The following is a 22,964-nucleotide window of genomic DNA, read 5'->3' as shown; positions in this document are numbered from 1 at the left end:
GTGGCCAGGGCAATAAATTGCAATGTCCGTACTGTGAGCTGCCTAAGACAGCGTTACAGGGAGACAGGACGGACAGTTGATCATACTCGCAGTGGCAGACCAGGTGTAACAACACCTGCACAGGATCGGTACATCTGAACATCACACCTGCAGGACAGGTACAGGATGGCAACAACAACTGCCGGAGTTACACCAGAAATGCACAATCCCTCCATCAGTGCTCAGACTGTCCGCAATCGGCTGAGAGAGGCTGGACTGAGGGCTTGTAGGCCTGTTGTAAGGCACGTCCTCACAAGACATCACCTGCAACAACGTCGCCTATGGGCACAAACCCACCGTTACTCGACCAGACAGGACCGGCAAAAAGTGCTCTTCACTGACGAATCGCGGTTTTGTCTCACCAGGGGTGATGGTCGGATTCGTTACACCGAGGTCTGTACTCTGGAGCGGGATCGATTTGGAGGTGGAGGGTCCGTCATGGTCTGGGGCAGTGTGTCACAGCATCATCGGACTGAGCTTGTTGTCATTGCAGGCAATCTCAACGCTGTGCGTTACAGGGAAGATATCCTCCTCCCTCATGTGATACCCTTCCTGCAGGCTCATCCTGACATGACCCTCCAGCATGACAATGTCACCAGCCATACTGCTTGTTCTGTGCATGATTTCCTGCAAGACAGGAATGTCAGTGTTCTGCCATGGCCAGCGAGGGCCCGGATCTCAATCCCATTGAGCACGTCTGGGACCTGTTGGATCGGATGGTGAGGGCTAGGGCCATTCCCCCCAGATATGTCCGGGAACTTGCAGGTGCCTTGGTGGAAGAGTGGGGTAACATCTCACAGCGAGAACTGGCAAATCTGGTGCAGTCCATGAGGAGAAGATGCACTGCAGTGCTTAATGCAGCTGGTGGCCACACCAGATACTGACTGTTACTTTTGATTTTGACCCCCCCTCTGTTCAGGGACACATTATTCCATTTCTGTTAGTCACATGTCTTTGAAACTTGTTCAGTTTATGTCTCAGTTGTTGAATCTTGTTATGTTCATACAAATATTTACACATGCTAAGTTTGCTGAAAATTAACACAGTTGACAGTGAGAGGACGTTTCTTTTTTTGCTGAGTTTACATCCGATAATAAGCACCGAGCTCTGTTGACAGAGCTGTGCAGCTTTATCGCCAGGTTTCAAGACTGGTCATTCCACTGAGACTGCTCTTCTCTGTGTCACGGAGGCTCTCCGCACTGCTAAAGCTAACTCTCTCTCCTCTGCTCTCATCCTTCTAGACCTATCTGCTGCCTTTGATACTGTGAACATCAGATCCTCCTCTCCAACCTCTCCGAGTTGGGCATCTCCGGCGCGGCTCACTCTTGGATTGCGTCCTACCTGACAGGTCACTCCTACCAGGTGGCATGGCGAGAATCCGTCTCCGCACCACGTGCTCTCACCACTGGTGTCCCCCAGGGCTCAGTTCTAGGCCCTCTCCTATTCTCGCTATACACCAAGTCACTTGGCTCTGTCATATCCTCACATGGTCTCTCCTATCATTGCTACGCAGACGACACACAATTAATCTTCTCCTTTCCCCCTTCTGATAACCAGGTGGCGAATCGCATCTCTGCATGTCTGGCAGACATATCAGTATGGATGACGGATCACCACCTCAAGCTGAACCTCGGCAAGACGGAGCTGCTCTTCCTCCCGAGGAAGGACTGCCCGTTCCATGATCTCGCCATCACGGTTGACAACTCCATTGTGTCCTCCTCCCAGAGTGCTAAGAGCCTTGGCGTGACCCTGGACAACACCCTGTCGTTTTCCGCTAACATCAAGGCGGTGACCCGATCCTGTAGGTTCATGCTCTACAACATTCGCAGAGTACGACCCTGCCTCACACAGGAAGCGGCGCAGGTCCTAATCCAGGCACTTGTCATCTCCCGTCTGGATTACTGCAACTCGCTGTTGGCGGGGCTCCCTGCCTGTGCCATCAAACCCCTACAACCCACCCAGAACGCCGCAGCCCGTCTGGTGTTCAACCTTCCCAAGTTCTCTCACATCACCCCGCTCCTCCGCACACTCCACTGGCTTCCTGTTGAAGCTCGCATCTGCTACAAGACCATGGTGCTTGCCTACGGAGCTGTGAGGGGAACGGCACCTCCGTACCTTCAGGCTCTGATCAGTCCCTACACCCAAAGAAGGGCACTGCATTCATCCACCTCTGGCCTGCTCACCTCCCTACCTCTGCGGAAGCACAGTTCCCGCTCAGCCCAGTCAAAACTGTTTGCTGCTCTGGCACCCCAATGGTGGAAAAATCACCACCTTCCGGAGACACCTGAAACCCCACCTCTTTAAGGAATACCTGGGATAGGATTAAGTAATCCTTCTAATCCCCCCCCCCAAAAAAAAAGATATAGATGTACTATTGTAAAGTGGTTGTTCCACTGGATATCATAAGGTGAATGCACCAATTTGTAAGTCGCTCTGGATAAGGGCGTCTGCTAAATGACGTAAATGTAAATGTAAAACTTTTGAAGATTTTACATTTATGCTGTCAGAGCAGCTCACAGATCACTGCACCTGTACATAGCCCATCTACAATTTAGCCCAAACAACTACCTCTTCCCCTACTGTATTTATTTATTTTGCTCCTTTGCACCCCATTATTTATATTTCTACTATAAATCTACCATTCCAGTGTTTTACTTGCTATATTGTATTTACTTTGCCACCATGACCTTTTTGCCTTTACCTCCCTTATCTCACCTCATTTGCTCACATTGTATATAGACTTATTTTTCTACTGTATTATTGACTGTATGTTTGTTTTTACTCCATGTGTAACTCTGTGTTGTTGTATGTTGTCGAACTGCTTTGCTTTATCTTGGCCAGGTCGCAATTGTAAATGAGAACATGTTCTCAACTTCCTACCTGGTTAAATAAAGGTGAAATAAATCAAATTTAGTTGACATAGTCTTCCAAGTTGTTTCCGCAGGTTGCAAATAGCAAAATTAGAATGACACAAGCTGAATTAAATGTAAAAGGATTTGAAAATAAAAAGCTTGGGGTATCCTACGTACTCCGTTGACATTTCACAGAAACCAAGGTCCATCCAACCTTTTTATGCGAGTAAAGTGCGTGTCGGATAAAAGAATCTCATGACAGGCCCGATGGAAACAGAATTTGTTTTGGAAAACTTTCCAAATGTTGACAAAACAAAATACGTTAGATGCTCCTTTCCAATAACTATCGAGGGTCTTATTCTGGTGACATGATCATCGATGCTTGTCTGCTGTTTGACAAATAAAAATAATCATGCTTTTTTTGTCCATAGTCTTATCATGTCGGCTATGCGTGCTCTCTAGCCAACAGCACGCGCACATGCCAATACCAGAGTGGACACACTTGCTATATCGCACATTTTTTGGGTGAGAAACCCATCAGTAGAGTTAAAAATGTGATAGAACACATGGGAATTTAACTGCAAAAAGTATTTTTATGTGCACTATGTCATCACGCACAGCCTTTTATCCGCAACAAGTCAATTTGATGGAAACATCTCTGGTAGGAAAATGTGCATATTGTTTTAGGAATTGTTGCATGAAAATCTGTCGCCAATTGGATGGAAACCTAACTATTGATACACTTGTTTTTGTGAGAAGTTTTTGAAAAAGAACAGGAACTTCGCAATAATATGAACAGCGTATACTAAAATATGAATAAATGTCATGTCTCAAAATCGATATCTATCTTACCTTTATACTGTTTTATGTCCTCCAGATTTGAGGAGAAAGATGACAAGTTCAGTGGTAGCCCTTAATTCTCGCAAAGCATCTGACCTATCTAACGCCATGCTATTTTCCTAATTTCGACCACCCTACCAGGGTAAAAACTTCATTAAGTTTTGAGCGGATTATGATAGAGACGAGGTTTGGACCGTTGGTTTTCTTAGAGGATCATCATCACAATTAACATCTTATTTTACCCATTGGTCAAAATATGCATTTTTTATTGGACACTCTAAAAAGTAGCAACAGTTTAATCCAAGCGAGGACAAACATTATTATGAGCTAATGACCTAGGTCTACCCTTAATCACTTATTTTGAACAAAATCTTTTCGTAACCAGGAGCTACTACCAATAATCTATTGTGTTATCATATTGGTTAGTCAAACAGTGCAGAGCGTGAGTACAATGCTGAACATGACAAAATCCCACCAATGAACCCAGCCCCCACATTAAAGGTCATGACCTCTGATGGTATACAGCCCTGCCTCACAAAAGCAGTAAATGTCTGATGCTTCCAGAGGGTCACTCATGGTAACCTGCCAGTGGTTTCTGTGGCTACCGAAAGGGAGGATGGTCAGCATTTGTGTGCGTTGTCATCCAGAGAGAAACTCCAATGCATCCATTGCATCCATTGTGAATTTAAGTATGCTCTCTCTAATTCTCTCTCTCTCTCTTTCTTTCTTTCTCTCTCTCAGAGGACCTGAGCCCTAGGACCATACCTCAGGACTACCTGACATGATGACTCCTTGCTGTCCCCAGTCCACCTGGCCGTGTTGCTGCTCCAGTTTCAACTGTTCTGCCTGCGGCTATGGAACCCTGACCTGTTCACCGGACGTGCTACCTGTCCCAGACCTGCTGTTTTCAACTCTCTAGAGACAGCAGGAGCGGTAGAGATACTCTCAATGATCGGCTATGAAAAGCCAACTGACATTTACTCTTGAGGTGCTGACTTGTTACACCCTCGACAACTGTGATTATTATTATTTGACCATGCTGGTCATTTATGAACATTTGAACATCTTGGCCATGTTCTGTTATAATCTCCACCCGGCACAGCCAGAAGAGGACTGGCCACCCCTCATAGCCTGGTTCCTCTCTGGGTTTCTTCCTAGGTTTTGGCCTTTCTAGGGAGTTTTTCCTAGCCACCGTGCTTCTACACCTGCATTGCTTGCTGTTTGGGGTTTTAGGCTGGGTTACTGTACAGCACTTTGAGATATCAGCTGATGTAAGAAGGGCTATATAAATAAATTTGATTTGATTTGATTTGTTCTATCCTCTCTGGCTGCATCTGTCTGTGTCAGTTCAATGTGTTGGCTATCTTTGTCCTTTACATTTCTCCACAGGTTTTCAACACCCCCTTATAAAGCAATGAAGGCATGTCTTGGGTGTTTATTTAAATGTCTATTTCCATTTCACATTCCTAAAAAGGTACTAATGATTAAAGACCAAAATAGAGGAGACAAGCGGCGACCAAAGCAGCTGCAATTACTCATGATGTTAGTAATTAAGCATGTAAGCCTGTTGGGAGGTTAAGTTTACACTGAGTGTACAAAACATTAGGAATACCTTCCTAATATTGTGTAGCGCCCCCTTTTGCCCTCAGAACAGCTTCAATTGGTCGGGGCATGGACTCTACAAGGTGTCGAAAGCATTCCACAGGGATGCTGGCCAATGTTGACTCCAATGCTTCCCCACAATTGTGTCAAGTTGGCTGGATGTCCTTTGGGTGGTGGACCAGTCTTGATACCAGTGGCGGTCGGTGCTGTTTAGAATGAGGGAGCAAGATAAAAAAAATAATTATGACCATGGCCTTATTTCTATTACAGCATATTGGATGAATGTCACTCATATTCCATTCACCCAGCTCAATGTAACGTCGATAGGTTTAGGCTACTACATGATACTCACATTTTCCCTATACCGATCATGAGGTTGCTACAACCTGGCCTACGAATGAAAGTTTACAACGTAGGTGCACAGGTCGAGAGAAAATTTGAGTAATCAAGGTGACAGTGACACATTCAATACCGCCTTACACACTCTTGCTTGCGTCTAGCTGATCTAGGGTGTAATTATTAGTTGCAAATTAATGTATTTTTATCCCTGTTTAGTTCCGTTTGCTTCAACAGAATTGGCGAAATGAATACACACCTGATCAACCGCAAACACAGTTCACTTTCATAGCAGCCACATACAAACAGCATGATCACTTCACTCGTTATATAATTCCTTCTTGCATCTATGCGCTCTCCCCCTCTCACCATTTCCCTTCGCTTGTGGACTTCATTGCACAACACAACAGCTCTTTGTGAACAGGTGAAGAACCCTTTCCAAGCCAAACCTTCATATCATAACCGCTAACCGCTACACACAGCCTACTACCGTGTCACCATTATTAGCTAACTTCATAGTCAACATAGTTACTAAAACTAACGCGTTAGTAAACCCGCTACAATCGTGCAGTACAGTGCACAGCCAGCCAGCAGTTAAGCAATTACACCGGCGGACCCAGTGGCAATAAATTAATAAAATCAAAAGCTTACCTTGACTTGGAATAGTTCCAGTGTTGGACAGCCATAGTCAGCTAGCTAACATAACATCCCCCTCTGTTTTGTGCCGGGTGTTTGAGTAGGCTAAACTAGCTAGCTGCATTTGCTAGCTAAGTGGAAGAAAAAAATACAACAAAATATAGCTAGCTCTCTCTCTATCTCTCTTGCATTTTTTAAACAATGAATTTGTTCAAAACTGTTCAACTGTTGTCTTTCTCTCTCTCTTGAGTCAACTGCTCACCACAATATATGCACTGCAGTGCTAGTTGTAGCTTATGCTTTCAGTACTAGATTCATTCTCTGATCCTTTGATTAGGTGGACAGCATGTCAGTTCATGTTGCAAGAGCTCTGATAGGTTGGAGGACGTCCTCCGAAAGTTGTCATAATTACTGTGTCATTCTGTGGAAGGTAGTGAGAACTCTGAGCTTCCTAGGTTTTGTAGTGAAGTCAATGTAACCAGAGGAGGACAGAAACTAGCTGTCCTCTGGCTACACCATGGTGCTATCCTACAGAGTGCTGTTGAGGCTACTGTAGACCATTGCAAAACAGTGTGTTTTAATTAATTATTTGATGACGTGAATATATTTAGTATAGTTTTATCTAAAAAGGATAACTTTTTTTAATGTTTCACTATTCCTCCTCTGAGGAACCTCCACTGCTTGATACACACGGGAAACTGTTGAGCGTGAAAAAAATTGCAGCGTCGCAGTTCTTGACACACTCAAACCAGAGCGCCTGGCAGCTACTACCATACCCCGTTCAATGGCACTTAAATCTTTAAATCTTTTGTCTTGCCCATTCATCCTCTGAAAGGCACACATACACAATCCATGTCTCAACTGTCTCAACGCTTAAAAATCTTTCTTTAACCTGTTTCCTCCCCTTAATCTACACTGATTGAAGTGGATTTAACAAGTGACATCAATAAGGGATCATAGCTTTCACCTGGATTCACTTGGTCAGTCAATGTTTTGTACACTCAGTGTATATGTTAGAGAATACCCAATGAGGACGGAAACTTCAATTTAGGAGAAATAAGCCAACAAAATGTTTTAGGCATTCATATAGTAGAATAGTGTTCTGTAGCTTTCATCGTGCTCTATTCAATCCATATCGCGGAAGTTCAGCATTACGGCATAATTTAAATTTAAAGGCAACATTACCGCATTAGTGGAGACTGCATTCACGGTAACCGCTGCATATGTTGGGTTAATCGGACATTACCTTTAAATGTCTATCGCGCAATCTGTAATGCTTCAGCGATAATATTACAAAACCAAAAACTTTGAAGGAGCCTTTAAAGGGGAATTTTAAATAGGCTGTATGAATTTGTATGTAGAGGAAGAGGGTTTACCAGATGGTTGCATGTTAAAATCCCAAGCGGTGCATATTTCTGCAGTGCCCTTGAGCAGGGCACTTAACTTGGATTGCTTCATTGTGTGCATCATGCCTGTAAAATGTATGAATATCTGAACTGAACAGAACAGAGGTAAAATGGAAAGAGAAGAAGGATTTGAAGCTTTAAGGGTTATTGGGTCCTTTATAATCAACAACAGTCTCAGACAGACTTGATTATCTTCACATGGAGCGTTTATCACACCCATATTGTTCTTTTAAAGCCTGACTGATGGTATTATAGCAGGTGTTAGTTTGCATGGTTGACAGTAAGTACCTTTGATACTGCACGTCAGCCATTGTTTTAGATTAACTGTGGTAATGAAGGGTACGACACCTGCTGTAACAGAATGTTTTGTTCAGATGGGGGAACTAAACATTTTGACTGATATACTGTATTTAGCCAACAAATGGTGACAAACTGATGATACATTCTTTGAATGTCTGGCATAGAATGGCACCTTGCTGAGTTATCAAACAGGAGTCAACCTCTACATGCAGGACTGGTGGTGAGGCTTGAAAACTGAGTTTTACAGCTGAGGCTATGAAGTGGAACATACTAAAACCAAATATTGACTAGAATTTGTGATTACTTTGACATGAAAGTCTGTATGTAGTGATTACTCTTCTCTGTATGTTTCACAGGTCAAAGGGCACAGCTCACGCAAAGATGTGGAAAACCAATACTCATTTTCACATGTCCTCTCTCATTCAGAAATGACTCAAACTTTCCCTGGCATGATAGTGTGCCGTAGACTCCATAATGGCGCAAATCGAGAGGTAGAGTGCCCAGGGCCCGTAGTGGTAAACTAATCATCAGTCTACCTGACAGGCTACACCACACTATGACCCATCATATAAAATCCCTGAATCATTTCAAAACAACAACGGCTGTTTCTCAGGTGAAGTCATCAACTGGAGGGTTTAACAGCTGCTATGGCCCAGCTGAGATCCAGACTGTAACTGTTTGCCCTGCAGTGCTGTGTCCCTGTGTGGTGCTCTGACAGTCTGTTTCCTGAGAGCAGTAAAGCTAAAGGCCAAGGAGAGCCAAGCAGAGCAGATTCCAATTACAGCTTTGCTGGACTGTTCAGGCAGACATCCAAGCCCCAGAGAGTAAAACAACCAGTTTTGTGTCCTAATACCATCCTCTTCTCCCTTGTTCTCCCCTATCCCGACACCCATCTTGGCTGTTAGATAATCCTTACTCCCCTGGGCCAGTACTTTATAGTGAAAACAAACTGTGATCAGCTGACTGCCGGGGCTGTGAGGAGCGACGGGGAGAAAAAGCAGAAATACTGTGACTAACAACTGTAAACAGTTACAATCACAGTGACACTGTGGGCTCTGTTAACTTACATCATGTCACTTGTCTGTCATGAGGTACATGGTCAGTGATAAAGAGAAACAATACAGACTTTATCAGTAATTACAAATTGGATACACATAAAGAAATACTTCATAACAGTACTACAAGTGATGTAACCGCCCCACATGTAATTCTTCATTTTCTATGGGCTTTTCACAAAAAGCACATTTCCATTTAGTTAAACTCTCCAAATAGTTCCAAAACTGTACTTCCCGCTTGTATCACACCACCACCAAAAGACGGCAATTAATTCAATTAGCCACTGGCATGGCAAAATTGTAGAATGATCTGGACGGAGTTCCCAAAGCGTTTCATGAGAACATTCCTGAGTGTAATAGTGGATGATGTATCCTGGGAGCTCACAGCTTGGGCTGAGGCTAGAGAGAGATGTTTCACTGGTAGAGAGAGAGAGAGCGAGAGAGAGAGAGAGAGAGAGAGAGAGAGAGAGAGAGAGAGAGAGAGAGAGAGAGAGGTAGAGAGAGGTAGAGAGAGGTATAGAGGTAGAGAGAGAGAGAGAGAGAGAGAGAGAGAGAGGTAGAGAGAGAGGTAGAGAGAGAGGTAGAGAGAGAGAGAGAGAGAGGCCACTGTGGTAAACACCAAGTCACTGTCTCCCCCACACACATTGACTAACAGACCACACACTTGTCCTCCACTGTACACTAACCTATGGATTTCTGACAGTTTTAGGTCTCTACTACCTACATCGAAAATAACATTGTTCGGAGGCAGATAGGAACATTTTGCAATATGAGTGATAAGCAAGCAAGGACATCTACCCAGAACTAACTGTCAGCATGGAGTGTCTTCACATTGAGAGAGGAACTTTATGGGCCAAACAAGATATCACAGAGGAAGAGAAACAATAACATAAGATAGGTCTTATAGTTGCACTTACAAACCAATGGCAGAGTGGTCTAATAATTTAAAAACATTTGTTTGACCTCTTGTTTTTAACGGAAAACTTTGGTACAGAAAAATACATACTTACCTGAGAAACAAAGTAGATTTGTGCTTTACTGTCCAAATCATTTCATTGTACCCTGGGGTTGTGGGTTACAACAAGACTCATGCTGATTCAGAGCAAGCCCTGAGGCCTGGTGCTAAATGACTACGTTTGTAGCAGAGAAGCCACACAGAATCTAGATGAAGTTACACATAGATGCTGATGAGAGCTAGTTTTTACAATTCCCTTTGATGCCTAACACCAGAAGTAGGGGAGGGTAAGCTGATCCTAGATCTGTGTCTATGGGAAAACTTCTACCTGAAGATCGCAGCACAGTGCTAAATTAACAGCATCTGAGTGATGACCATGTGAGGCAGAAAGAAATCTGTTTAATTGCCTCCTTAACGCCTGAGAGAACAATGTCTCACAAGGCACTGTGCTTGTTTCCCTAGCGACCATGTTTGTTGACAGGTCTTAGTTGGGTTTGCTCTGTTCACGTTCAAACATGGAGTAACTGGTTGAAGACACAAGGGTGCAATAAACACAAACACCATGTTTCCACTCATGATTCATCAGTTGTCCTCACTGTCACACAGTATTTAACAGTTAACCTGACTTCTAATAATAATGTGATGTTAGCCTTTCAACGTATCACATCTCCTTGCAAGACACCACACCTGGGTTCAAATTACTAAATTATTTAAATTATATTCACATACATATCAAAGTAAATATTCAGATATTTTTTTATTTTAAAAAAACAAATAGTTGAATTTTTGAATGTATTTGGAAAATACACTTGGAAAGTATTGGCATGTATTTTCAAACACAAAAATGCTATTATTTAAAACTCCCATGCATTTGAACTCGGGTCTGTTTGGTCCTAGGGCTATTTGAAATATCGTATTTGGAAACAAGTATTTTAAAATATTTTCAAGCAGTAGGCTATTTATAGGAAGCTATTTCAAAACATGCTTTCAAATACTTCAAATATAAATAGTTGAGTCCGCACCACATTATTTGAAAATACTCAAAAATACAGAATATAAGTATTTAAATGACAAATACTAAACCCAGGACTGCAAGACAGACAGATATGTGACCAAGGCCAATCCATGTATGAATATTCACATTCACCATTCATTATTCCCAATAGCAGGAGGCAGATCACCTTCCAGACACCAGAGCAGGAGCTGACTGCACAGTAACCCATTTCAGGTCACATCGTTATAGAGTCATTCATTGGAATTGGCACTTATCTATTGCTCAGTGGTGGTGGGTGTTATTGAAAGTATTATCTGTGTTCCGCCAGCCTGGCTAAGGTCAGAGATAGTAATGGAGCCAGGTTGACCTCTATGGATGGGCCAGAACAGAAGACATAATTTACCTCCTGGCCCTCAGTGTCAAATACAGTATTAGGATGTCCAATGCAGAGACCCCTGGATCTTCCTATTAACCCCAATAACCCATTAAGGTACAGAGGGAAGATAGGATGTTATGTATGCAAAGAGTGGTTCGTACAGGCAGAATGAGAGGTAGTGATTTTTCTTTCACTATGGTTTCAGTTAGATTTGCTTTCATAAAATTGAAGATTTCAGATGCTGTCTTCTGTTACTTTCATCAAAAATGGACTACGGTTTAATAGAGAAGCTACATTTATCGTACATCATCACATCTTCAAAGATTAATATCAAAAACATAACAGATGGCTTTATTTGAGATCACACGTGAAGCTGAACTTGCAAGTGGCGCTAAATCTCCCTTTGTGCACACAAGCACAACCTCAGGTCATTGGAGAGAAACAGAAACACACTAAGAGAGCACTCAACTGATGGCCCATCTGTCAACCAGCTGTATTCATGCAAAAGCAGGGACTACCTCATGTGGAAAAGATAGAAGAATTTTACACGATTCTTGAATTTGTAAGCAATACATATGGCAGCAAATATACTTACAAGATTCATAGAAGATTCTTGTAATATCTGACTTATATGTTGCATGTATTATATAGACCATACAAGAGACATGTAAGCTAAGCCTTCTAAGGTCTCATACATGGGACATACTCATTTCAAAGCACTTGCATACCACTGTCTGATGTCACTGATGCGCGCAATGTGACACTTATTGGAAAAAATAAGCAAAGTTCGCTGCGAGGATGAGTGGAAGGAGGAGGAGAGGGTGAAGAGGAGGAGGAAGAGAGGAGGAGAGGAGGAAATTGATGAATGACTTTAATAGCAGCAGTTAATCCATTTAGTTATTAAGTGGAGATCTCCAACAACCATTCTCATGACAGCACATTAGTAATGTGACAAATAGCATAGCTAAGCTGGGTTTGGTTAGAACCCTGGATGGGAGACCAAAGGCATAGCTGTAGATACATCAACTGTCTAGCAAGAGGTGCTGCCCAGCCTTAACCATAGAAACTCATACCAGAAAATGTTTATAAAAGTATTATATTTTTCTAATAATAATTGTGATCTTTTTTTATATGTCGACTTAAAAAAAAACAATGTGAAACTTATAAGGAAAGCATTTATTTTGTTACATTCTCAGCACATACACATTCCTTATAATATTCGTAGATGACTCATATAATTCATATATTTTGTCTCAAATACTACCATATCTTTGTAGGAAATGCACCACATCATGTACTCAATTGTGTATGTCATATAAGGCATATACATGAACACATATACACCACTGCCATACAAGATTCGTATTTGATTTTCATGATTATTTTCCATATGGGGTGTAGTTGGTATCACTACTGTTGGGCTGGCTTAAAAATCACTGCCGTTGACATCAAGCTTGGGGTTGACCACGTGTTCTCTTGATAAGTGCCATTTTCCTGTCCTTCTAAGCATTCAACATGTAACGAGTACTTTTGGGTGTCAGGGAAAATGGATGGAGTAAAAAGTACATTATTTTCTTTAGGAATGTAGTGAAGTAAAAGTTGTCAAAAAAATAAATAGTAAAGTTTCTTTTTTTACATTTGTTTTCTGACCTTTATTTAACCAGGTAGGCCAGTTGAGAACAAGTTATCATTTACAACTGCGACCTGGCCAAGATAAAGCAAAGCAGTGCGACAAAAAACAACAACACAGAGTTACACATGGAATAAACAAACGTACAGTCAATAACACAATAGAAAAAGTCTATGTACAGTGTGTGCAAATGGAGTAAGGAGGTAAGGCAATTAATAGGCCATAGTAGCAAATAATTACAATTTAGCAAATTAACACTGGAGTGATAGATGTGCAGATGATGATGTGCAAGTAGAAATACTGGTGTGCAAAAGAACAAAAAAGTTAATAAAAACAATATGGGGATGAGGTAGGTAGTTGGATGGGCTATTTACAGATGGGCTATGTACAGCTGCAGAGATCAGTAAACTGCTCAGCTAGCTGATGCTTAAAGTTAGTGAGGGAGATATAAGTCTCCAACTTCAGCGATTTTTGCAATTCGTTCCAGTCATTGGCAGCAGAGAACTGGAAGGAAAGGCGGCCAAAGGAGGTGTTGGCTTTGGGGATGACCAGTGAGATATACCTGCTGGAGCGCGTGCTACGGGTGAGTGTTGTTATGGTGACCAGTGAGCTGAGATAAGGCTGAGTTTTACCTAGCAAAGACTTATAGATGACCTGGAGCCAGTGGGTCTGGCGACGAATATGTAGTGAGTAAAGTACAGACACCCAAAAAAACAAATGAAGTAGTACTTTCAGCTCATTGGCTGTCAGACTGGGTATCTCCTGTAGTGCCTGGGGGACAGAGCATTGCCATGCCTGTGTCACTGCTCAGCTATTCTTTAGAGAGTGGGTGTGGATCACAGGGTTGGTTTGATATAATAGAGCTTTACGCAAGCTTGGTAGCTTGCCTCTGCACACCCTTCACTGCTCTGACGCACTAGCTGCAAGCTATACTATGGGAGCAACAATGCAGAGGGAGAACCTGTCAAATTCTTCTGCTCTTTCTGCTTGACTTGTACCCACCCTTACAAAGCGTTCCCTGTGAAGTATGTCAAAGTAAACTACTAGACCCACACTTCAGTTCAAGTACTTTTTCTCAAGGGTAAAAAATTCCCTTAGCATTGACAAATTTCCCTGCCTTATTACCTGGTCAGTGCTCACAGCTGCTTGGGGAGTGAGAGGTAATGTTCTATTCTGGAAGCACTATCTGTGAGCCAACTTAAATGACCCATAAAGCTGGAGCCTCCCATAGAATGTGGAAATATACATCAGAAACACCCTAAATTAAAGCACTAGTCAGGGGGGTGAAATGTAGTGTGCAGGGCATATTTAGACATCAGGCATCATGCCGACAATGTTAGCAGCAAAGCTGGATGACTGTTATTGGCAAAACCAAATGGTGTGGTCAAAGCTCTATAAAGCCTAACTTCTAGTGAAAGATGTTTCCTTAACTTCAATTAATGTAGACCTGCTTTACATGGTTTTGGTCTTGTGCCTTGGGAGAGCAGAGCACTTTGATGATGAAATCGCAAAAACACGCTAATCAAATAAAAGTTGAATTGCATTAAACATGGCTACTGTGTTTTCTGTGCTGGTTTGAGTCAATACTGCTGACTAATCCAGCTCAAGCTGCTGAGACACACAGGGAGGTTCTAATCAAGGTAATTGGATTTGGTATCAGTAGAAGTGTATGGTTGGTGGTGAGACTGTGACGGGGGATGGCTGGGTATTGGTGGGTCCTTCTTACATTCCTGCATGACTTGTCTTCCCAGATCGGCCTGCAGGCAAGTAAAGTGAATAAAGGCGTCCGCACACCAGGTTCGGTTTGCTCTTAGCAGAACTCAGCTAGGCGAAGTGAACATCTGTGTCTCACATACACCCTTAAAAGACCATTGGTTGAAGAACTAGAAAAAAATATGCCAATATTACTTTGTCCCTCTTGAGACGCCGTAGCAACAAATAGACAAAATACACAACCTCAAAATAGTCTGAATTAAACTAAAGAAAAATCAAGAAATCTGTAATCAATTTTGACGTTTTTGCCGAGTAGGAGTTTGTCACGTAATTTTACATCTAAGATGCTTGGTGCAGTATTTCTCAAGTGAAAAAATGTGCATTAAAATTGGTCTCAATGAATGACAAACACTTAATTGAAGAATCCTTACTTTTGACCAATCACAGACGCAGGGGCGTAAACGTCGACTAGCCTCTATAAAAAAATAGTGTATTCGAACAGCCCGACAAAAAAAACTGCCGAACACCAAAACGAACAAAAAGTCATATTTGCGCAAGCTGTTTTGACTGGGAAGTATACAGTAAGCTTATGGGTTAAATTGCCTCTAAAACATAGGTGATGCTATTGGAATATAACAGCATGGACACAAAACCTAAAAAAAAAGTAGCAATATACATAGCCCCAAAAATGTGTGAAGTGTAAGAGACAATTCAAAGACACCGTGACATTGCATTAATCCCATTACCTGATAAATAGAATGGCCAAAAATAGACTAAAGTGAAGGTTTTCGTGTGCTGGTGTAGGCTCCTAGCCTCCATTATTGATTTGAATTATGCAGTACGTTTGAAGTTGGTCCTGCCCACAGCTTTCCTTTCATATGGCTTTCAAATATTTATACAGGCCAAACTCGGTAGATCCTTGATCCTGTTTCTTAGTATTCTGTGAACACATACAAAATCAAATAACTTCTACTAAATCCACCATACAAGTAATATGGGTCACTTGTTCAAACCTGTAGATTTTCTCTGATGAAATACAATATATCTGAGAAACCAGTTACATATTAGCACCTGGCAAGAACTAGGTTATTTTCATTGTGGTACTATTGCCAAGTGGCGCACTGTGTCAGAAAGAGAAACTTAACAGTCTCAGGTTTAGAATTGCCTGTGGTTTTTGGCCTACTATAACACTGCCCTTTCTCTCGCTGGAAGGTGAGATGCCCTTCAAGAAAACACATTCCTCACAACTATTCCCAATTATCTTTGTGAGCTAATTATACCATTTGTCTGACTAATAAATTAACTGATCAATTAATGGAGCTACCATAGATATAAAATGACTGGAAAACTGACAATGAATGTCCTCTAGGTGACTTTTGATGTGCAAATCGCTAATTAAATGTCATTGAAGAATACAGGTAAGCAGTTCCTCTTGTGATTGATGCAAAAGCTATAATGAGAAGCCAAAGAGATTGTTTGTTCTTTAAATGATCTCTGCCAGGATGGGATCAAGCAGGCAGATGTTAAAGGAAAGATTAGTAATTGAAATAGGAGACAACAGCTTATGATTCTGACTCGAAAGGACACTTTTTCAATGAGGTTCTTAAGGGAAAAAAAACATCAAAAAAGAAAAATGGGAAACTGGACCGAGGACTTTGGACCTATAAGTTATAGGGACCCTTGGAGTTCTGTTGAGAATACCATAAACTGCGCGATCCTTTTGATATAACAAGGGCAAACGATAACACTTGGTCAGTATGGTCAAATAAACAGAAGGAAAGAAGGGGACTTCCAGATAGTGTCTTCAATAATTTATTCATTTCTAAGTTTTACAAAAAAAATATGTACAGAACGTAAAAACATATTGGTTGTAACAACTTCACATATTTAAGTCTACCATGAAAAGAAAACAGTGGTGAAAAGTTGCATCATGGCTAGCAGCCTCAGGCCTCCTGCCAGCAGGCATTTCAGTTCCAATGCCATCCGAACAGTGGGATGAAATACAGTCCCTCTTTTGATCTACAAAAGCGTAGTCTTTTCCAACGGTGAACCACCTCCATGAAACAAAGTGAACTACAAGGTAAACAATTAGAACTACCATACGTCACTGGACGTTTGGACTAGACCGTGTCGGCACGACAACTTGATAAAAAATACGGGAATGTTTATCGAAAAAAAGAGCCACTGTAAATGGCTGAACGTAGTCCGTGCTGTGTCCAACGTATAGTATAACAGGTCCATTTCTCTGTCCTCTGGACTGACCCTCACTGGGAAACCAGAAGCAGATCCTCCGGGGCACAAAATTCCCATAAAATTCCAAGGAACACCAACAAGGTCCATTCTGCGGGTGAAGCGCCTTTCGGAAGCTCAGACGCACAGCTCATCTCTTCTTCTTACTGTGTCTGAGCAGCTTCTTCCTCTTTAGGATCATTTCATATAGTTTCTCCAGGCCGGGTTGGAGCCCCTGGCCGTTCAGCGCGCTGCATCCCTGGGTGTGGTGCAGTGTGGAGTTGCTAAGCTCGTGGAGGGCCAAGGCCTTCTCCACCTCCACAGCAGAGACTGCAGAGTCCAAGTCCTGCTTGTTGGCAAGCACCAGAATTGGTACTCCCTGGTTTTCTGCCGAGCGACTGATGCGGTGGAGCTCCACCTTGGCCTCCTCCATGCGCTCAGTCTCTGCAGCATCCACAACAAACACCAGGCCATCGGTGCAACGCGTATATGACTTCCACAGGGGCCGCAGCTTCTCCTGACCACCCACATCCCACACCTGGAAGGTGGTGGTGGCCCGCGAGCTTCCAACTGCTACTTTAATCCGTTCAGTGTTGAAGCCCTTTGTAGGGATAGTCTCCACAAATTCCCGGAGCTTTAGTCTGTACAGCAGGGAGGTCTTTCCTGCAGAGTCCAGGCCGATGACAACCACATGCAGAGACTGGAAGTTGGGGAGGAAAGGAGTGTTGGGGGCTATCTCTGTTAGCTGGTTACCCATTTTGGCTGGTTGTCTGGCCCTGATAGTGAGGTGGCAGACTCTAGTAGGGGAGGTGGTGGGTGTCGCCAGAGAGATGAAGCGTTCACACCTACTTCAAAGGCAGCGGTTGCAGACCAGAAGGCAGACGATTAAACTCACCGAGGACCTTGTAAAATGAAGGAAACAGGCAAGATTAGTTATGTTTTATAGATGACACCACGGATGACAATCATTTATACGTTTAGTCTACTGACTATGCTTCGAAGAAAACAAGGAAAAAAGGCCATTTCAGTTAGCCAATTTTTTTCTCTCAAAACAACCCTGCCTATCGTTCCATAGCAGAAACAAACAAAAAAAAAAACAGTTCCAATATGTAATTATATGGAACTGCAGTTGAATTGCCATTACTGTTTGACAACACTGGCTAAAATCCTGTACTTTTTTACATGGCAATACGAATAGGAGTGTACAGTACGCATTGTCAATGACCACATTGAAATGTTTTGTCAACAAGGCACAGAATATTCTGGTCCCATGTATGTAACGTTACTTCAGCAAACTTCTGTCCTGTTGGTTCGTTGTATATGCGGCTGCATAGTAACACTGGTGTCGCTAACGTTAGCTAGCTAGTTAACGCGAAACAAATTACAAATAGTAGAACACTTTAGTTAAGTGTTGGCCGTCTAGGTAGATAGTTGGGTAACAATTATTTAGTTGAACGTAATTTCAGTGGCCAGTGAGGTGAACACACATTGGCTAGTTACTGTGTTGTACTTGCAATGCTGGCTCTGTCCGTGCGAGAAACAATATCTAACCGAGTAGGGACACTTAGCGTTAACGTTTATTAGTTGCACCAAACAAACGATGTTCGTTAGTTAGAACATTACACATAATCTTACCTCTATAGCGTTTCTGTATTGAGTCAGACAACATAATTCCAACACAGATATGCACAAATCCACACTGAAGAAGAATAATTCCTAAAGAAACTGTGCTACAACCACTAGAGTCCCTCTACTTGAATCTCCAGGCAAGGAATGGAACCAGTGGTGAGCGCGACTGAAGAACACAACCACCACGAGTGACGTAACGAAAACACTCCCAGTCCCCGCCTCCCCCCTAATGCAATGAGTTTTAAATGGAAAGTGAAGTGACCTCTGACTTTTGAGCTCTTATCGACAGTTATCAGTCTATTGCTATGGAATTGTCAAACTAAAGGAATAAACAAAGTAGGATATTGATTATGTGGGTATGCTTAGCTTGGTTGGCTGTTTTGCCTTTTTATTTAATCAGTACATAATCGTAAACCACTAAACAGTAACCTATTTCATATTTTGACATGAGACATCATGTTCAGTAGCCTATGAGAAATGTATACCAGCAAAAATCATAGAAATATGTGTATAAAGTAGTTGGGGTTGCTGCTTGAGGTCTTTCTGCTCTGAACAAAGTTGGGGGCAGCAAGAGGACAATGGGTCGACTGTGGCAATTTGAATGCTAATGCCTTTGTAGTCAGCAAATGACCCGCTGGAGTTGGAGTGCCCTGTATTCATAGGGCATGTGTTATGAAACCAGACAGATCATATCAGCATATCTGGGAGGAATCCAGTTACTACTCTCAGCACAACACTTGCTGGTTGTAGCTTGTCATGAGGGGAGGATGCAAAACTGTGTGCAGATTTGAAAATAGAGTGGTTATCAGATGTACCCACAGTGCAGCAAATGGAGGGCAGATATCACACATGGGAGTTAAATGAAAACTCACAGGGGAATTGAGATTGAGAAATTGTGTCAGCATGAGCAACAATAATTGCCTTTCCTGCCGAGCAGAATTCAATGCCGAGGGGTCTGCCTTGGAGCAGAACTCAGTAATTACACACAGTCAACGTTCAAATCACTGACAAATTAGCTTTCCAGTGAAGCAAATCAAATAATATAGAGAAATGGCGTGTTATACTGTGCTTCTTCTCTCATCTTAAATTCACTCGACCTTCGCACGCACAACACAGACATTTTACTGTCATTATCACAAGGGAACAACCTCAATATACAATGGACAATTATTCATTGGCGCTACATGTATAGAGCAGTTGCTATCTTAACAAACAATTGGAAAATGAATAATTGGGTACCAATTAACTTTTAGGACTGAATATATCATGCAGAATATATGTTTCTAAGTAGACTGTCTATGCATCTACTTATGTATTCTCATTGGCAAATACTGTGTTTGCTTTGTATGAAAAAAAAGGCTAGAAAAACAAATAGGCCTATGTTTTTTAAAGCATTGATTAATTGGAATCTGAATGCAAGAAAAAATGCCTCCAGACTGTATTAAGCCAAAGGAGCAGATAGCCTAGTGGTTAGAGCGTTGGGCCAGTAACCGAAAGATTGCTAGATCGAATCCCTGAGCTGACAAGGTAAAAATCTGTCGTTCTGCCCCTGTTCAAGGCTGTCGTAAATAAGAATTTGTTCTTAACTGACTTGCGAAGTTAAATCAACAAAAGGGGTAGGTTTTACTAAACATGACAGTAGCGTCCTCTACCGAATAATATGGGAAATACATCCATATATTGTGAAGCTTACACCTGAAAAATTCACAGGTGCAAAACTATTGCAGAACGACAATGCATTTGGTAAGTTACCAAACGTGCATTGCACATATAACATGATCAAATGGGTTGGAGATTTCCAGACTCCTCAGCTGAGAATGGTATCTCCAGAGGGTGAACTACTGGGATGTAATTATTTACCTTTATCTCTGACGCCACCAACTCAAGGAAGCGTTCAGTTGCTAGGTAACTTTCGAGGCAGGTGGGAAATACTTATTTTTATTTTTATTAACAACAAATCAATACAGGAAGTACATGAGAGAACACAAGTATATATGGATAATATACAATGGACAATTGAGCTAGGGGGTACAATATCACATTACACAAGGACCTTAAGGGACATACATACACATCATTCTAACAGCTTTTTTGTTAGTAGAGTATTTAATTGTCTTAAAATACAGTTCAATTTATTTTTGTAGGGTAAGAAAATGTGTTTTTTTGTTTGTAAATTTACATTTGTGAATACGAAATTTGGCCAAAAGAATAATGAAATTAATTACATAAAAATGTTTCAGCTTATTTCTATCGTAGGTAAAGAATCCAAGCAGTACATCTCTCCACAATAGTGTACGATCTTCATAAATGTGTTCAATTATAAATCTACTGATGTCTTGCCATTGTTTTCTTACATGAATACAATGCCAAAAAAGATGTAACACTGTTTCTGGGTGGTCATTACAAAATGAGCAATTTTAGTTGATGTTTTCCTTAAACTTCTTCATATAGTGGTTGGCAGGATAATATTTATGAATAATTTTAAAGGAAACTTCCTTAATTTTGTTAACAAGTAGGCATGTGTGTGGCAACATCCAAACTTTTTCCCAACAGATATTATCAATAAATCCATTCCAATAAGGCATGACATAAGGTATAGATACAACATCCTGCTGAAACAAGGTTCGTATCGCTCTGTTGTTGAATGGACCTAAAGAGAAACAAATCTTTCCTACTGATGAGTCAACAGGGTTAATGGAAGGTAGGCTCTGAGGGTCAGGTCTTGACACGTTCCTGAATAATAAAGCAACACCTGAGGGAGTGGCATCTAAAACAATTGCAAAATCTTTAGGTGTTACAGGGATCTTGTAAAGTGATAAGAATTCCTTATAACTGAGTAAAAGACCCTCTGCATTTACCAGTTGGCTCACCAATAGGATATTATTTACCAGTTGGCTCACCAATAGGATATTATTTACCAGTTGGCTCACCAATAGGATATTACTTACCAGTTGGCTCACCAATAGGATATTATTTACCAGTTGGCTCACCAATAGGATATTACTTCGGAACCAATATTCTAAAAACAAAGAAGTATTTTTATATAATATATCCCAATTATTCCATATATAATATCTGTGTGGAGAAAAATTATGTTTATAGATTAAGGACCATGACAAGAAAACCTGCCGATGAAAAGCAGAAAGTTTCACCGGAACTTTGTCAATATTATAATTGCAAAACAACGTGAAGTTAAGGCCACCAAAAGAGGAGAAAACATGATGAGGAATAAAATTCCAGATAGAAGTGGGTCTTCTTAGGAATTGTTTTATCCAATTGATCTTAAAAGTATTATTTAAGGTAGTAAAGTCCAGAAAATTCAGCCCACCATTCTCATAAGTGTTCATTACAACAGTAGGTGGGAAATACTTGAAGCTGGAAAATTGAGGTACTCAACGTCATCATTAGCTAACTGCTTTAAGCTGCTGAAGTACACTTTGCCTCTGAGGGCAAAACAGATTTTTTTCTCCAGGGATTGTTGTAAGTAAAAGATCCAATAATTCTTTGTCATTTTTGCTTTATTTAACTAGGCAAGTCAGTAAAGAACAAATTCTTATTTTCAATGACAGGACAGCCTAGGAATAGTGGGTTACATGCCTTGATCAGAACGACAGATTTTTACCTTGTCAGCTCAGGGATTTGATCTTGCAACCTTTCAGTCGCAAAGCCAACACTCTAACCACTAGGCTACCCTTGCTGAATTTAACAGGGTAGATATGTTTTTCATTATCAACTTAATATTTTAAAGTAGCTGCACTTGCAAATCATTTTATTTTGCTACATTCCTCATTGTATATCTTATTTCAATTGGTTAACCTTGATTAAAAATCAACATAGCAGATCCAGTACATCAAGGGGTTCATTTTAATGTCTTACATGATTTTCTTTAATTAGTGGCTGTTAGTGTGGTTACTCTAGGTTAGATTTATACTATCCAGGGATAGCTATTGCCTTTTTTTTATACACATTCATTGAAACTCCTAATGCAGCAGTATGGAGACAGAGAGGGAATAACATCAGTGGCCCCTGTTTATATTAAGACAAAGACAAGACATTGTGTTGTGCTGTCATTAATCAGAATTGGTGAAACAGTGATACAGGGGCTTGTCTGTCTATCAGGTTACAGCACTGGCACTGTGGTTTAATGATAGTTAGCTCCACTCTCCCACAGATGCCTGTGTAGGATGTCTGCTATGCACTGGGAAGCCCGGTGCCAGCAGACCATGGTGGACCGCAGGATGTCCAGGGCTAAGCAGCAGGCAGCCTACCATCAGTAGAGTCGTTCCATAATTGATTAACACCGGAGGTGGAAACCAAAGTCGAACATGCGACACCCATGTGAGAGGTCAACCTAATTTCCTATTATTCATTT

The 22,964-nt window shown here is 41.5% G+C and overlaps 1 protein-coding gene across 1 annotated transcript; it reads right to left on the bottom strand.

The window, feature by feature from the left end:
- Positions 1-16,530: 16,530 nt before the first annotated feature.
- LOC106601266 (ADP-ribosylation factor-like protein 4D) lies at positions 16,531-18,764 on the bottom strand. The gene is made up of 2 exons (XM_014193345.2): positions 18,599-18,764; positions 16,531-17,865 (listed from the first exon to the last, which is right to left on the bottom strand). The coding sequence occupies exon 2, from the start codon at positions 17,718-17,720 to the stop codon at positions 17,115-17,117; it is 606 nt and encodes a 201-aa protein (XP_014048820.1). The 5' UTR covers positions 17,721-17,865; positions 18,599-18,764; the 3' UTR covers positions 16,531-17,114.
- Positions 18,765-22,964: the final 4,200 nt, after the last annotated feature.

The sequence above is a fragment of the Salmo salar genome, chromosome ssa03, assembly GCF_905237065.1.
Source record: "Salmo salar chromosome ssa03, Ssal_v3.1, whole genome shotgun sequence".
Classification (NCBI taxonomy): domain Eukaryota; kingdom Metazoa; phylum Chordata; class Actinopteri; order Salmoniformes; family Salmonidae; genus Salmo; species Salmo salar.
This window is presented reverse-complemented; position numbering and strand designations above follow the sequence as displayed.

Coding starts and splice junctions, on each gene's coding strand:
- LOC106601266 (XM_014193345.2), bottom strand. CDS start 17,720: ATGGGTAACCAGCTAACAGAGATAGCCCCCAACACTCCTTTCCTCCCC.